Raw genomic sequence first — 14,180 nt, 5'->3', positions numbered from 1 at the left:
CCCATTCATTCCTTCCATCCATCATCCAGCAAATATTTATTAAGCACCTACAGTGTGCCCCTCTCTGTGCTAGACACTTATCCCTAAGCTGGGACACTTTTTTCCAGAGAGCAAGAGTCTTTGTGACTCTAAGAGATAAGGAGGGAGGAGGGGGGCTGATGCTGTCAGCCCCTGGGAACTTCAGATTGGGGGTCTCAGTAAGCATCCCTCCTCAGGTCAGGCCCACCAAGGAGGCAGCTTCATTTTTCTCTCATAAGTTCATTCTTTACTTTTAAATCAGGGAACCTGTGTGGCCTTATCCCCACAAGCATCCTCCCGGTGGGTGGCTGTGGCTCGGGGCGGGTGTGGGGGTGCGATTCTCCTACAGCCGCAGTCGCAGGCAGCGCCTAGGCCGGGGCCACCTGGCTGGTCTCCGTCTTGGACACGGTGGTGGAGGCCTCTTCCTCACCAAATGGATTCTTGCCGCAGCAGAGGGTGGTGAGCATGCAGTTCCGGAACTGGAAGGCAAGGCGTGGGGGTCAGGACCCTCACGGACTGGCAAGGACGGGGCTCTGCCTCTAACTCCTTCCTGCTTCCCTCTCTCAGCCTCCGCTCTCCTCAGGCCTGGCTCTCTGGAGGGACCATGCTGCTCAGCAATGACCTCTGCTGAAAACGCCAAGGACCAAACTCAAAGGGACTTTGTCCCCAAGACTCAAATGCACCAGGGCCTTCCTACACATTATCCTTCTGTGAGGGAGGAAATGGAAGTGCCACCCAGGCACAAGCAGCTAGAAAAATGGCAGAGCTGGGATTTGAACTCATGCCTCACAGTAGAGACAACGCTCCGCCCCCCATCCCGGAACTGTAGGTTCTGCAGAGAAGCCTCTGGTCTCTCTGTAAGGAATGCTTTAACCCTCACCATGAGACTTTCTTAGTGTCTTGTTTAGTTTTATGGAAACTGGCATTATTCCATTCCCAGCTGGGGAACTTGGACTATTTGCCTCAAAAATAGATTTCCATCAGGATCAATATTTCTTAAGCCTGATCAAGTGCAGACTCTCCTGGGTGGATCATTAGAAATGCTAGTTCTTGGGCCCACCCCTAGAGGTTCTGGTTCAGGTCTGGGTTGGACCAGGAATCTCCATTTCAAATGCACTGAAGCTGCCAACCAGTGCTGCATACTGTCCCGATGCAGTCTTCTTGCTGAGTATTGTGTCAGAACTGACCTGCGGTGGGTTTTCAGAGGCAGTAAATCGCATGGGAGGAGACTGTCCATCCTTCTCCCGCAGAGCAGCTGGTGGATTGGAACCTTTGTGCTGGCAGTGCATTTCCTTACCACTAAGCCCCCAGAGCTCTCTGGGTGTAGCCCATACAGGAAGACTGCGTCCCCCTTAGGATGTGACCCGCCCCGGCCCGCCCCACCCACAGGCACCTGCTTGTTCATCATGATGTAGATGACAGGGTTGTAGATGGAGGAGCTCTTGGCGAAGAACGCCGGGATGGTCATGAAGATGGGCCCGAAGTTGGAGCCCTGGTGAGTGAAGATGTAGAAGGCCACACTAGCGTAGGGCACCCAGCAGATCAGGAAAGCGATGACCATGATGATGACCATACGGGTGACTTCCTTCTCTGCCTTCTGGGTGGTGGCTGACTCCTGCTGCTGGGCAGCTGCCTGCAGGGGGAGAGGCTGGGTGTCCAGACGGGCTCCGAGGCCAGGGCCAGGCCTGTCTGGGGACCTATCACAGGCGGGGATTGAGCAGTGCCCTCAGGGACAAGGCCAGCCTTGGCACCCACGTACCTCCTTGACCGTGAAGACGAGCTGCCCATAGCAAAAGAAGATGACGACCAAGGGGATAGTGAAGTGGACCACGAACATGTAGATGACGAAGGACTCGTTGTTGACCTCGGGCTTGAGGGTGTAGTAGTCGATCCCGCACGAGCACTGCATACCTTCTGGGATGTACCTGGGGCCAGGAAGAGAGGCCGCTCCTAAAGGTCTTGTGAGTGGCCCAAGGCCAGCTGTCTAGCTCTGCCACACATCTCTGCCCCTCACTTTGCTTCTCAAATGACTGAATCAACTGAGGTAAGAAAGGGGGGTCCACGGCTGGCTGTGTGATCAGGAGAGACCACCCAGTAGCTCCCACCCAGCAGGGCCTGAAGACCACACCTCACTCTGCACGGATGGAACCGCCCAACCTCCCAGAGACTTTTTCTTGGAGAGGAATCCCTCCAGAGATCTGTTTTTGAGGCAGTCTGTACAAAATAGGCTCTCATTTAGCAAAAGAACATGACGGTTTTCTAGGCCAAAGACACACACGTGCAGCTTCTGGAAACAGAAGCTCCCGAGGTGGGCAGGGCCTGTTTTCAGGGGTTTCTGAGGATAGAAAGTTGTACATGGAATGGCCACTGGGAGAGGACATATACGTAACTGCCAGATGGGGGAGGACAGAGAAGAGTTTGGGAGGGAGAACGGACTCAGAGTTAACAAGGAGTGAGCAACTGACCCCAGGAATATTAGAGAGCGTGAAAGGGGAGATAGTGGTCTTTCTTTGAGGCAGAGGGACGACAGAAGCACCCTATGTTTTGACCACCCAGACTCTCCAATCTGGAAGTCCCACCATGGCCTGAGGCTGGGCTGGACTAGTTCCCAGTGGCCAGTGTTACCAGCTGTGCTAGGAAGGCCCAGCCTCCCCTGTGCAGAGGGCCAAGGTCAGTACTACCCATGGAGCCCTGGGCCAAAGAGGATTGGAATTGGCCATGGCTTAGTTGAGGATTATAGGCAAAGCCAAGATGAAGTGCTGGGGCATCTTGGATTCTCCTTGACAAGGGGGTTCAGAGGCCAGGACCAGCCTCCACAGCTATACCAGGGTCTGCTCCTCCTTCCCAAGCTGGGGCAGTTGCCAGATTTGGGGCATCTGGGGCAGTGGGGTCTAAGAACTCAGTCTCTGCAGTTGGACAAGCCTGAGTTTGAATCCTGACTAGGGCCCTCTCTACCCAGCCCACTTACCTGGACCAGCCGGCGAGCGGGGGTGCAGCGCAGGCCAGGGCCATGACCCAGGTGAAGGCGACACCCATGATGGCGTGGTTCTCCCCGAAGCGGAAGTTGCTCATGGGCTTACACACCACCACATACCGCTCAATGGCCAGGACCACCAATGACCATAGGGCAATTTCACCTGCAAGGCAGCCAGGGGTAGGTCAGTGTGTCCCTCTGGGGACCCTGGCAGCCTGTCTGGGGAGGAAGCATCACTCCTTTTTCGAGGGGAGCTTGAGTACAGGTGGAGGTCTAATAGTGAGGAGCAGGGTGGCAGGTAGGGTGGGCAGTATCCCCAGAGTGGTGAGTTGGTTAACACTGGGGCCCCGAGGGACATGGCGCCTGACCATAGCAACTCTGCCCTGAGGAAGGAAAAGGAAACACTGAAGGAGCTCAGACAGCCTCGCAGTACTGCCACCTTGGAGCTTGGCAGGCGGGAGCTGCAAACTTATCAACCTAACTGGGACATTTCTGAGATTGCAAGGAGCCCTACCAGGTGATTCCAGGACAGCAGTTGTAAATGAGATTCTTCAGAGCAATGCACATTTGTTTGAGGGACCCCTGTTCCACCCACCCCACTTTCTTCATATCAGTCCAAGTGATATGTGAAGTGAAGGCAGCAAATAGCACTCACTGACGGTCAGCTCCCCAGGAAGGGCTTGCCAGAACCCTGCACGTGTGAGGGCCAGAACCCTGTGTGTGTGCACGAGAGGCAGCCACCCTTCACCCCCCAATTTGGAATAACCTGAATCTGACCTCATCTTGTCTCACAACCCGGGAGATGTTCTTGGGTCAGAGCAGAAGACTCTGGGCATGCCCTGCCAGTCCCTAAATGAAATTCTTTCCTCTTCAGCCAATATCTACCACTTTCCCCCCAATTTTTTAAAATTTATTTTAGAATACAGGTATATTTCTCTAGGAAAGGGGTTGCTTTAGAAGGTAATGAACTCTCCCAACACAAAAAGTTTTCAAGTGACTGCCCACCTCGCTGGTCCTAATAGCTTTGAACAAGAGGCTCTCAGCCCCAACACACTGTTAATCAAATAAAAAGACCTACCTTCCAGATCCCAACTGCTTTAAAACAAACAAACAAAAGCATTCAAGTACAGCAGACATGCTGGAGTGGCACTCGGGCAGCACTGGGCCAGGGAGGACAGGACTCACCACCAAGCAGTGGTGCTGCTAAGGGGAAATGCCATGACAGGGGCAGCGAAGGCTGGGGGCCTCTGTGGGGCAGGGGTGTGTGTGGCGCTATCTCCAGTGCCCAGCATGGGTCTGACCCAACACACCTGTTCTGAGGGACAGAACCCAAGTCTGAGGAGCCACAGAATGGCCCAGAACTCAGCTGTGCCCCGAGCACTGTGGGACCCCCAGCACTGTTGTTCTTCTGAATCTCAGTTTCTTTGCTGTAAAAACGAGGCAACAACCTCTCTTCTAATGGGATAAAGACTTTAGTGGCTGCAATCAGTGAAAGGCACCTATCTTAATCACTGACAATGCTTGTTCATCTAATAAACTTTAAGTATTGCTGGAGTCCTTGCATGGGTCCAATGGTTAACACTTTCAGCTGCTGACCCAGAAGTTGGTGTTTCATGTCTATGCAGAAGTAACTCAGAAGAAAGGCCTGGAGATCATTTATTTAAAAAGAAAATGCCTTCATGAGAAATGCTGTGGAGCACAGCCCTGCTCTGACAGTCAAGGGCTGCCAGGTGATGCAGATGACCCGGCGGGGACGGCATCTCTGCTGCCATCACACCATCTCTAGGTCTGTGGTTGTCCCTAGCTCCTCTCAGCCCCTGCCCTGCCCGCCGTGGTCCTTACCTCCCAGGGTGGCAAAAAAGCCCTCCACGTTGCATCCCGTGGGCCCGAAGACGAAGTATCCATGCAGGGAGGTGTACAGCGTGGTGGTGAACCCCCCCAGGACCATGAAGAGGTCAGCCACCGCCAGGTTGAGCAGGATGTAGTTGAGGGGCGTACGCAGCTTCTTGTGCTGGACGGTCACGTAGAGCGTCAGGAAGTTGATGGGGAAGCCGAGCACGATGAGCATGAACATGTAGGCGGCCAGCATGGAGAACTGCCAGGGCTCCGCCAGGTAGTACTGCGGGTACTCAAAGGGGCTGCGCACCACGCCCGTCTTGTTGGAGAAGGGGATGTAGAAGTTGGGGCCCTCCGTGCCGTTCATGGCTGCGGCCTGCTGGCTGCCCGCGCTCCCACCTGAGGGTACTGCCCAAGCCGGAGCTCGGTCACCAGGGCGCTGGCGGCAAACGACTAGGGGCTCAGACCCCCCCCAGGCCCTTATAAAGTGACCTCCCCTCCCTAAGCTCCAGGCTGAATCAGCACCTGGAAGATTGGGGGCGTTATTAATCATACTAATCCCTCCTGCAACCAGGACCTAATTGGCTTCCGAGAGGGGTCAAGGTGACACCACAGATCCTGGGCTCAGTACTGCAGGTACTCAGGGTCCTGGGAACCGGAAGTTGGTCCTCATGTGTCCCATACCCGCCATGTCTCTGCACATCTCACTGTCATGGCTGGGCCAGGGCTGGGGTTGAGTCTCTCTGCTCCATGCCAACTGCTCTATTAGACCTAGATGTCTTTCCTGATGGCACCATGAGCCTCCAAGCTGGCAGCTCTTTCCCTTCATGGCTCCCCCATCCCTTTCCTGCCTAGATTGTTCTAGGCTGGCCCTCTCCCTGGCCTGACATTCATCATCTTGGATAATCAGCTTCGTTCTTGCCAGCTCCAGCACTCCCCAGGTCAAACTCCCTGCCTGGCAGGCCTCAGCGCTCAGTCAGGAAGTGCTGGTTGCACAGAGTTGTAATCCTTGTACTTATGGTTCATTAAGCATCTATGTGCAGGCTGCTGGGGACACAGGCTCTGAAGGAAGGGCTGGAGAATCTCCTGGACTGGAGGGAGACTCAGCTGTGGGAAGAAAGAGATGCTGGCCTTCTCAGGGCAGTGCATGAGACAACGGAGAAGGGAGGCATGAGGGAACCCCAGTGAAGATGGGGAGAAGGGGTGAGCAGAGGCTGAAGGCTTAGAGCCCTAGGGGTTTGGCTGCACAAAGCTGATGGGCAGGAGAAGAGCTGAGGCCCAGCTTTATGTAGAGGGACCTGGAAATTGCCTGAAAGGTGGCAGAAAGGTCCAGCAGAGGTGGACTGTGAGGAGCAAGGATTGAGGCAGGGGCCAGAGAAGGGCGACCAGAGAGGGCTCGTCCAGGCAGGCAGTTATGTGATGGGCATGGGTGGGTGACAAGCCCTGCTGTGAGGGGGCCTTACGGGCTAGGGGATGTGGCCCTACACTACTGTAGGTCCCACTCTGAAGGGCGGGTGAGCCCAGGGCTGGGAGAGACCTGGGGTGGTCAGTGTACTGTCTGCAGATTTCTATTGCTATTTGACAGCTAGGCAGAGTGGGCCTGGGACACTGCTGGCAGGAGCCCCCAAAAGATGCATGATGAGAAGGAAAATGCTGGGGTCAGTGACCTACGGGTCCCTGTGACTGGGCACTGGCAAGCACATCCTCACACACGGGTTCAAGGCGGGGGTCAGCGAGGTGAGGAACAGGCAAGACCCCTCGGCCAAGCTGGACCACTGCTCATTCAGCAAACCACTGAGACCCCATCTTGTTCCAAGACAAGGCAGTAGATTCAGGGAGGCACACGTGGTGAGACAGAGACCCTGTCCTCAGGAAGCTCACGCTTCAGTGGGAAGAGAGAACACGCCAAACAGACAATGAAACAAACATCAACTGCACGTTCAGGTGGTAACAGGTGTTAGACCGTGAGATGGCGTCAGGTGGATGATGACTCAGTGACCCTAGAAACAGCAGACCAATGACAGATCCTGCACCAGCCTCCCAGTCACCCTGACCAGATCCACTGTGCAGTCAGTCATTGCCAGTCAATCTTATTCAGGACCTTCTCTTTCACTGAGTCTATTTTTTCTAGCATAATAAGGCCTGGTCTCTCCTGACAGCATGGCCCAAGTATGTGAGAGGAAGTGCCATGATCCTTGCCGCTAAGGAGAACCCTGGATGTGCTTCTTCTAGGACAGACTTGCTTGTTCTCTTGGTCATCCATGGGATAGTCAGTACTCTTCTCCAACACCACACCTCAAAGACTTCGATTCTTCTCTGTCTTCCTTATTCATCGTTCATCTTTCAGACGCGTAGCAAGCAAATGAAAAGACCATGGCTTGAGCCAGGCACACCTTGGTTTTGAAACTGCCATCTGAGCGCTTCAGCACTTTAACAAGGTGCTTGGTGGCAGACCTGCCCAATTCCATACAGCTCTGGATGTATTGCATCCAGATGCCTAGCATCTAATTTTACAGCAAGTTGCCAGGGAACACTCAGGGAAGGTGAAGTCTGAGCTGAAACTCACACAAAAATCTGGAGTAGGGGGAAGACGTCCCAGCAGAGAAAACGGCATGTTCTAAGGTCCTAAGGAACATTCTTCCTCCAAAACGTGTGTTATAAATCTAACCACCATTTCTGTGATTAGGGAGCACTGGTGGCCTAGTGCTAAGGATTTTTGCTGCCAACCTAAAGGCACACAGTTCAAAACTGCCAGCTGCTCCTCAGGAGAAGGATGGGTCCTTTCCTCTGTGCAATTTATTGCCTCTGAAACCCCCCTGGAGGGTCAGCTATTATGAGCGGGTTCCCAACACAACACCACCACTACCTGTGATTAAAAGCACATCTAGGAGTGGGATGTCTTTGTTACATTAATGAGGCAGAATTAGTGAAACAAGAAGCAGAGATGATAAACTCCACACCACAAGGAACAGAAGCTGAAGAGACCACAACTGACATAGAGAAAGCTTCCCTTAGAGCCAATACACTGAATTTGCACTCTGGGCTCCCAGCCTGTGAGAAAAATACATTTTTGTTTGTTAAATCATCCACTTGTATTTCTCTTTGGATTATAACCAAGACAGCCTCTGCTCCAGTCTCCTCCACTCTGGGATTGTGAACGCCATCTTCTCAAAAAAACACCTCTCCAGGCTCAGCCTGCTGGAGGCCCAGAGCTTCTTCCATGATCAGGCCTGCTGGTAGCCAACAGCTCTTCACACAGGAAGAGGAGACAAAGTATGAGGATGGAGCAGGGGCCGGGCAGGGAGGAGACAGTGCTGACCTCTGGAAGTTTAAGGTGCTTGGCCGGTGATTAGGTCCAACACTAATGAGGTCAAGGTGGAGGGCTTGATCTCCACAGAACGCGCAAGAGGAAGGTTGATTTCCGAGCCAACAGCCACTCACACCCTTCTTCACCCAGGCTGGCATGACCCCCTACACGAACATGTGGACTAAACTTGCAGACAGACACAGGGGTGTCTCCATCACAGTCCAGGCTCGGCCAGCACCTCCCTTCCCTGTGCCTTGGTTTTCTTTCTCTGTACGGTGGACATGAGAGCAGTTCACATGTCACAAGGCTGTTGGGAGTACTCAGACTCCAGACTCTTCGCTGAATTTCTCTTACTTTCTCCCTGAATTTCACTCATGCACCATCTCATCAGCTTGGCCTGGTAGAGACCTCCCAAGCCAGGCCCTACCTCCCATCATGTTCCTTTTAATGTCTTTAACAGTTTCTTTACTTCTCTCTTGATCAACTACCCATTTTGCCCAAGAATGCAGGGCTTGGTTCTCCAGCTCCCAAGCCAGGTTAAGTGTTCAATTAAGAGTGTGGGAGGAAACAACCCTCCTATACCCCATGAGGCAGGCTGTTCCTCCTAGCACTGAGGAGAGGGCCAAGTGGGTTGAGGCACCCCGGGCTGCATAACTCTGAGCATGAGTTGCTTCTCTTCCCATGTGCAGTTCCAGCTCCAGCTCCAGTTCCATGACCTCTGGAAAGGCAGGCCACAAAGGGCCAGTGAGGAGCATGGGCCAGTGGGGACTATGGACCCGGGGTGGGCTCGTTCTACAGGCAGAGGTGACTATGTTGTGGTGCCCCCAGCCCCAACCAGCTGGGAGTCCCATGGAACTTGATTCAGCTGGCTCTCAGGGATTAGGGGCTTAGCTGGGGGTCCACAAATAGACCTTAAGCCTCAAGCATGACAGGCGGAAAGTGCTGCTCCGTCAGCACCTTTCCCTCCTCCACCCTGCCTCTGCTGCTCCCTCCCTGGCATAACAAGAGGGACTTAGCTGGGGACGGCAAGGGAGGACAGAGTTAGGAGACAGAAGAGCTCTTTCTCTTCTCTTCCTGCCATTCTCCTTTTTCCAGTGTCTGCCAAACATCTTCGCAAGTCCAGGGCCTGGACTAGGTGCTGGAGACGCTGAGGAGTCTCTTCTCAGAGGATCAAAGCTGAAGAGTCTCTTCTCAGAGGATCAAAGTCCCTGTCCTCTAGGAGACCCCAGTCTCTAGGGATGAAATGATAATAACCTGAGGGTGGAGATTTGCTCCAAGTTCCAGTGCTAAGGGAGTCCAGTGAGCAAGAAGCCGACTGGGGGACCCAGCAGGACCTCCTGAGTTGGGTAGCTGCCTAGCCAAGACCCAGATGAGAAAGGGCCAGCCTGTGGGGGGGTGGAACATGAGAGGAGGGTGGCAAGGGAAGGGGGCAGGCAGGTAGCCTGGTGTCAGCTGGTGGGAGCTGGGAAGGGATAGGCAGCTTCCACTTCGGCCAGTCAGTCTGTCTGTCCCTGCCCCTGGCACGTACACCTGTGCATGGACAAAGACCCAGCACCAACCTTGGAGGAGGGGCACATGTCATCCAAGCCAGGGCCACACGGCCCCTGGGCTGCAGCAACTTGCTAGAGGCAGATGGGAAAGGAGCAACTGAGCCCCACTGATGCCTGCTGACCCGGCAGGGCTGGAGCCTGGGCCCACCCTGGGTCTGCTCACGCTCGTCCTGAGTCAACAGATTTTTAATGTTCTCCTTTCCAAAGCAGGCTGTGCAGCCAGCTGCAAGCACAGTACTCCTCCCCATGCCTGCTTCCTCCTGGCTCACGTGAACATCTCAGTAACCCCAGATGTGGGAAACACAGAAAGGGCGGCCAAAGTCAGCACCATCACACCTCTCCCATCGATGGGGACGGGGCACTGAGTGTTCAGTGCCTGAGACCTCAGTGTCAAGTCAGAACAGGCATGACAAACAACAAATGCAGGTCAGGTTGTGAAAGACTAGAACCTTTACTACTGCTGGTGGGAGTGTAAAAGGATGCAACCACTATGGAAGGTGGTCTGGTGCTTTCTCAAAATGTTGGCAATAGAAAGACCATTTGACTCAGCAATTCCATGACTAGGAATATGCCCTAAAGAAAAGAGAGCTGCCAACCAAATAGATATACACACATCCATGTTTATTGCTATGTTATTCACAGTGGGAAAGAGATGGAAGCAACCCCAGTGGCCATCAACAAATGAATGGATTAAAATACTATGGTATATTCACACAATGGAATACTATGCAGCACTGAAAAACAAGGAACTACTAAGACGTTATACAATTATTTTGAAGGACTGGGTAAGGAGGAGGAAGGAAATTGTGCAATAATGAATGACTATTAAAAAAAAAAGTGATGGGGCAACCACTGTGGAAGGTGGTATGGTGCTTTCTCAAAATGTTGCAAATAGAGATAACCATTTGAGCCAGCAATTCCACTACTGGGAATATACCCCAAAGAAATCATAACTGCCACCCAAGCAGATATATGCACACCCATGTTTATCACAGCTTTGTTCACAATAGCAAGGAGTTGGAAACAACCTAAGTGCCCATCAACAAATGAATGGCTAGAGAAGCTGTGGTATATTCACACAATGGAATACTATGCTGCACTGAAAAACAAGGAACTCATGAAATATTATGCAAAACGGGTGACCTTGGAGGACATTATGCTTGGTGAAATATCTCAGTCACAAAAGGACAAATACTGCATGGTGCCACTGTTGTAAAACAGGACTGACATCAGGGTAGGGGGGAGACTGAGAAAGATAAGTTCAATAATGTATACTGCTTTGAAACAGATGAGGGAGAAAACTGTTTAAAAGGAATATGTGATTAGGTATTATTGGCATGACAAGAGTCTAGAATAAGAACTGTATAGTGGAGTGGACCTGGGGGGAGGGATTATAAAACAATGAAAGAATTTTTCTTTTACTTTTCAAAGAGAAGAGTGTACTGGGAGGAGGGGAAGGGTGGGGAGGGAGAAAAGTGCAACAATGAATGAATGGAAATGCAAAGTCTCTGTAAATTTTCATTGAAATAATAAAAAAATTTTAAAAAAAGTGAACTTAGCAAGGGGCAAAGGAGGAAAATGTGCAGCAATGAATGAAAGAAAATCCAACTTTCAGAAAATTTCCATTAAAATAACAATTAAAATTTAATTTTTTTTTTTTTTTAAAGAAGAGGCACTGAACTTGGAACTGGGCTGGGACCCCGGCTCCAAGAAGGCTGAAACAGATTTGGAATCTGTAACGGCTCACTGAGCACATGTCTGACAAATTCAAAGCAGGGGTAGCTGAGCCTCAGTCACTGCATCTGCAAGATGGGGATGAGTGTTGGTCTTGGGGAGCTGCTGAGGATGAGTGAGGTGTCTGGTATCAGAAGCTCCGAGGCCTCAGAGCCCAGACCCCTGTGGCAGGGACCCTGTAGGCCTCCCTCTCATCCTGGGCCTTTAGCTGAGACGCCACCTGCAGAGTCCCAGGCTGCTCCCCTCCCCCAGAGGGGACCATCTGATCTGTCACTGTGATTGACGCCTGTTGGGTGGATGGGGCTGTTTTGTCCTCCCCTTTTCCCAGCCATATGCAAATGATTTCAGTTCAAGTAACTTGCTAATGGAAATCCTAACACATTAATAAATGTTTAGCAAGATAGAGAGCATGCATGATGGTAAGTAATTAGACACTCAACGGAGGAGTTCTGTTGGCACAACCGTCTGGCTCGCTTTATTTTCCTCATCTCCAGAGAGATGCAGAGGGGAGTGGGTCTGTTCTGGTGAGGGCTGGGGTTCCAGGTGTGGCTCTAGCTCTGGTACTTCCACTGGGGAGGCGTGGTCTCAGAGGTTTCACCCTTCCAATGGTGTCCTTATCTTTCCTGCCCTCTTTGTAAGTGGGATGTCAACACCAGAGCACAGGGGTGCTGCCAGCACAGACCTGGGCTCTGCCTATTCTCACCTGCTTTCAGAACCTTGTGAGAAGCACACTGGTGCCATCTGGGCAGATGAATGGTGGCTGAAGAGAGAAGGAGCCCTGGGAGATGGAAAATTAGAGGTCACTCAGGAGTCAGGAGCAGTTGGGCCCAGCACTGCATCCCTCCTCCATGGCTATAAAAAGGCAACAGCCCTTCTTTCTGGTGTGAGAAGGGAGACAACATGTAAAGGTGAGGTGAATGGCTCCCAAGAAATGTACTTTCTCTCCACCTTCAGGTCTCTCTGCCACTCACCCATTCCTGGAGCTGCTGAACTCAAAAGAAGTGATCCCAGAGGTGTGAGGGCTAGAGGGTTGTGGACCAGAGGGTTTGGGGCAGAGGGCTGGAGGTCTGAGAGTTGTGGACCAGAAGGCTGGGGGGCTGGGGGCAGAGGGCTGGAAGGCTGACAGCTGTGGATCAGAGGGCTGGGGAGTAGAGGTTTGGGGGGGAGGGAGCAGAGGGCTGGGGCATGAGGGCTGGTGGACAAAGGGCTGGAGGGCTGACGGGCTGACGGCTGTGGACCAGAGGTCTGGGGGGTTGGGGGTTGGGCTAGAGCACCTTTGGAAGGGGCCCTGGACCTGTGTATCACCCACACACCTTCATTCCAATTTCTACCATGTTTGGGGCAGAGTACCTTATTTTTTTTGTCAAGATGGATTCTCATTAAAACAATAAATGAAGAAAGACCAAATAAAACATCCACCCTAGTCCTCTTCCCTTCCCATATTATCATTTGATTAGATTATATTTTAAGAGCACACACGTAATGCTCCTCTCAGATCATATTAGAAACAGGTGCACTTTTGCATAAGGAAATTAAATTGCAGACAATATGAAGATTTGCTAAAATGCAGACACTCATGAAAATAAGTAGCCCTTTTATTTGTAATTATTGAGGCAATCTGTGCCCAAAATGTACATGTTAATGGTCTGACAGATCTGTGGACTCCAGCAGGCTGCCACCAACAACTCAAGCCCCGTTTGGAAAGTAACAGATTTTTTTTTTCTCCTTAGAAAATATATGTACATTCTCTCCCCATCTCCCTGTGTTATTTTAAAAAGCACGAAATGCCATAAATAGGAATGCTGTGGTTACACAGGTCCCTCCCTGAAACGCAGACTTCATCTGGCCCAAAGCACGCTCCCCAGTCAACCTCCTCCTCGAAGAGAGGGGGGGCAGTCACGGGGTGGGGTCTCCAATGCGCCTCCGGCAGTAGGGACAACAGGTGTGCTGCAGCACCAGCAACTCATAGTCCTCCGAGTGGAACATCTGAGGAGACAGACCTTGGGCTGAGCAAAGGCTGTGACTATGTCTGTGGACGGGGCCCCTGTCCTCTGACTAAAGCTAGCTTCAAGGCCTGGGGCCCCCATCCGCACTCTCCCTTGAAGAGCACACCATCTGTGTGATCCTAGCTGGAAAAGCAGGTGCACGGGGCTGAAGACATGAGGTCCCCTCTGCCCAGCCTGCCCATGGTGAGTGGACCTGCCCCACCTCAGGGCCTGGCCCTCCCAGGGGACAGTCAGGAAACTACGAAAGCCCAGGGCCATGAGTCCCAGGAAGCCTTACCTGGAAACAGGAGGGGCACACGGTGATGGAGGCATCAGGCAGGAGAGAGCGGAAGTACTGCCACCGCAGGGGGAGCGGCCAGCGCTTGATGAGGACATCCCGACGGCTCATGGAGCGCAGCACAGACCGGCTCACCACCACGGGCACGAACTCAGAGCCGCCTTGCTGTGGGGCCAAGGGCAAGACAGTTGCCAGGTACACTTAGCAATGGGCACAAGCTGGGAGGGATCACAGCCCTGAAGGTGGCCAAAGTGAACCAGAGACTATACAGTCAGCACCACCAAGAGAGGAGAGAGAGAGAGAGAGAGAGAGGAAGGGGGGGGGGGGGGGGGGGGGGGGGGAGAGAAAAGTGCAACAATGAATGAATGGAATTCCAAAATATCAGCAGTTTTTGAGGGGAATCGCATCATCCTTCCAGATCTGTAACAAAGTGCTTTTGGATGTAGAAACAAAGAAACACAGAGGGGGAGGGGGAGAG

General features: G+C 52.5%; 2 protein-coding genes across 2 annotated transcripts in view; both read right to left on the bottom strand.

The window, feature by feature from the left end:
• Positions 1 to 317: 317 nt before the first annotated feature.
• On the bottom strand, positions 318 to 5,265 carry RHO (rhodopsin). The gene is made up of 5 exons (XM_006901040.1): positions 4,835 to 5,265; positions 2,987 to 3,155; positions 1,778 to 1,943; positions 1,412 to 1,651; positions 318 to 497 (listed from the first exon to the last, which is right to left on the bottom strand). Exons 1-5 carry the CDS (start codon positions 5,193 to 5,195, stop codon positions 387 to 389), a joined length of 1,047 nt encoding a protein of 348 aa, XP_006901102.1. The 5' UTR covers positions 5,196 to 5,265; the 3' UTR covers positions 318 to 386.
• An 8,050-nt stretch (positions 5,266 to 13,315) lies between these two features.
• Positions 13,316 to 14,180, bottom strand: part of IFT122 (intraflagellar transport 122 homolog (Chlamydomonas)) — a 75,942-nt gene continuing 75,077 nt past the window's right edge. The window contains exons 27-28 of the mRNA XM_006901039.1: positions 13,703 to 13,867; positions 13,316 to 13,405 (exon numbers count right to left, since the gene is read on the bottom strand). Coding sequence (XP_006901101.1) covers positions 13,316 to 13,405; positions 13,703 to 13,867 — 255 coding nt within the window. The remainder of the gene's footprint in view (positions 13,406 to 13,702; positions 13,868 to 14,180) is intronic.

The sequence above is a fragment of the Elephantulus edwardii genome, unplaced genomic scaffold (assembly GCF_000299155.1).
Source record: "Elephantulus edwardii isolate Elephantulus edwardi_28Jun2011 unplaced genomic scaffold, EleEdw1.0 scaffold00306, whole genome shotgun sequence".
In the NCBI taxonomy this organism is placed as follows: Eukaryota; Metazoa; Chordata; class Mammalia; order Macroscelidea; family Macroscelididae; genus Elephantulus; species Elephantulus edwardii.
The sequence above is the reverse complement of the archived record's forward strand: the minus strand, read 5'-3'. Positions and strand labels throughout refer to the sequence as shown.

Bases quoted from the DNA above. Each gene is read 5' to 3' on its own strand.
- RHO (XM_006901040.1), bottom strand. From the start codon at position 5,195: ATGAACGGCACGGAGGGCCCCAACTTCTACATCCCCTTCTCCAACAAG. The intron at 1,652-1,777 runs GTACGTGGGTGC...CTCCCCCTGCAG, and splicing joins TCGTCTTCACGGTCAAGGAG to GCAGCTGCCCAGCAGCAGGA. The intron at 498-1,411 runs GTGCCTGTGGGT...CTTGCCTTCCAG, and splicing joins ACATCATGATGAACAAGCAG to TTCCGGAACTGCATGCTCAC.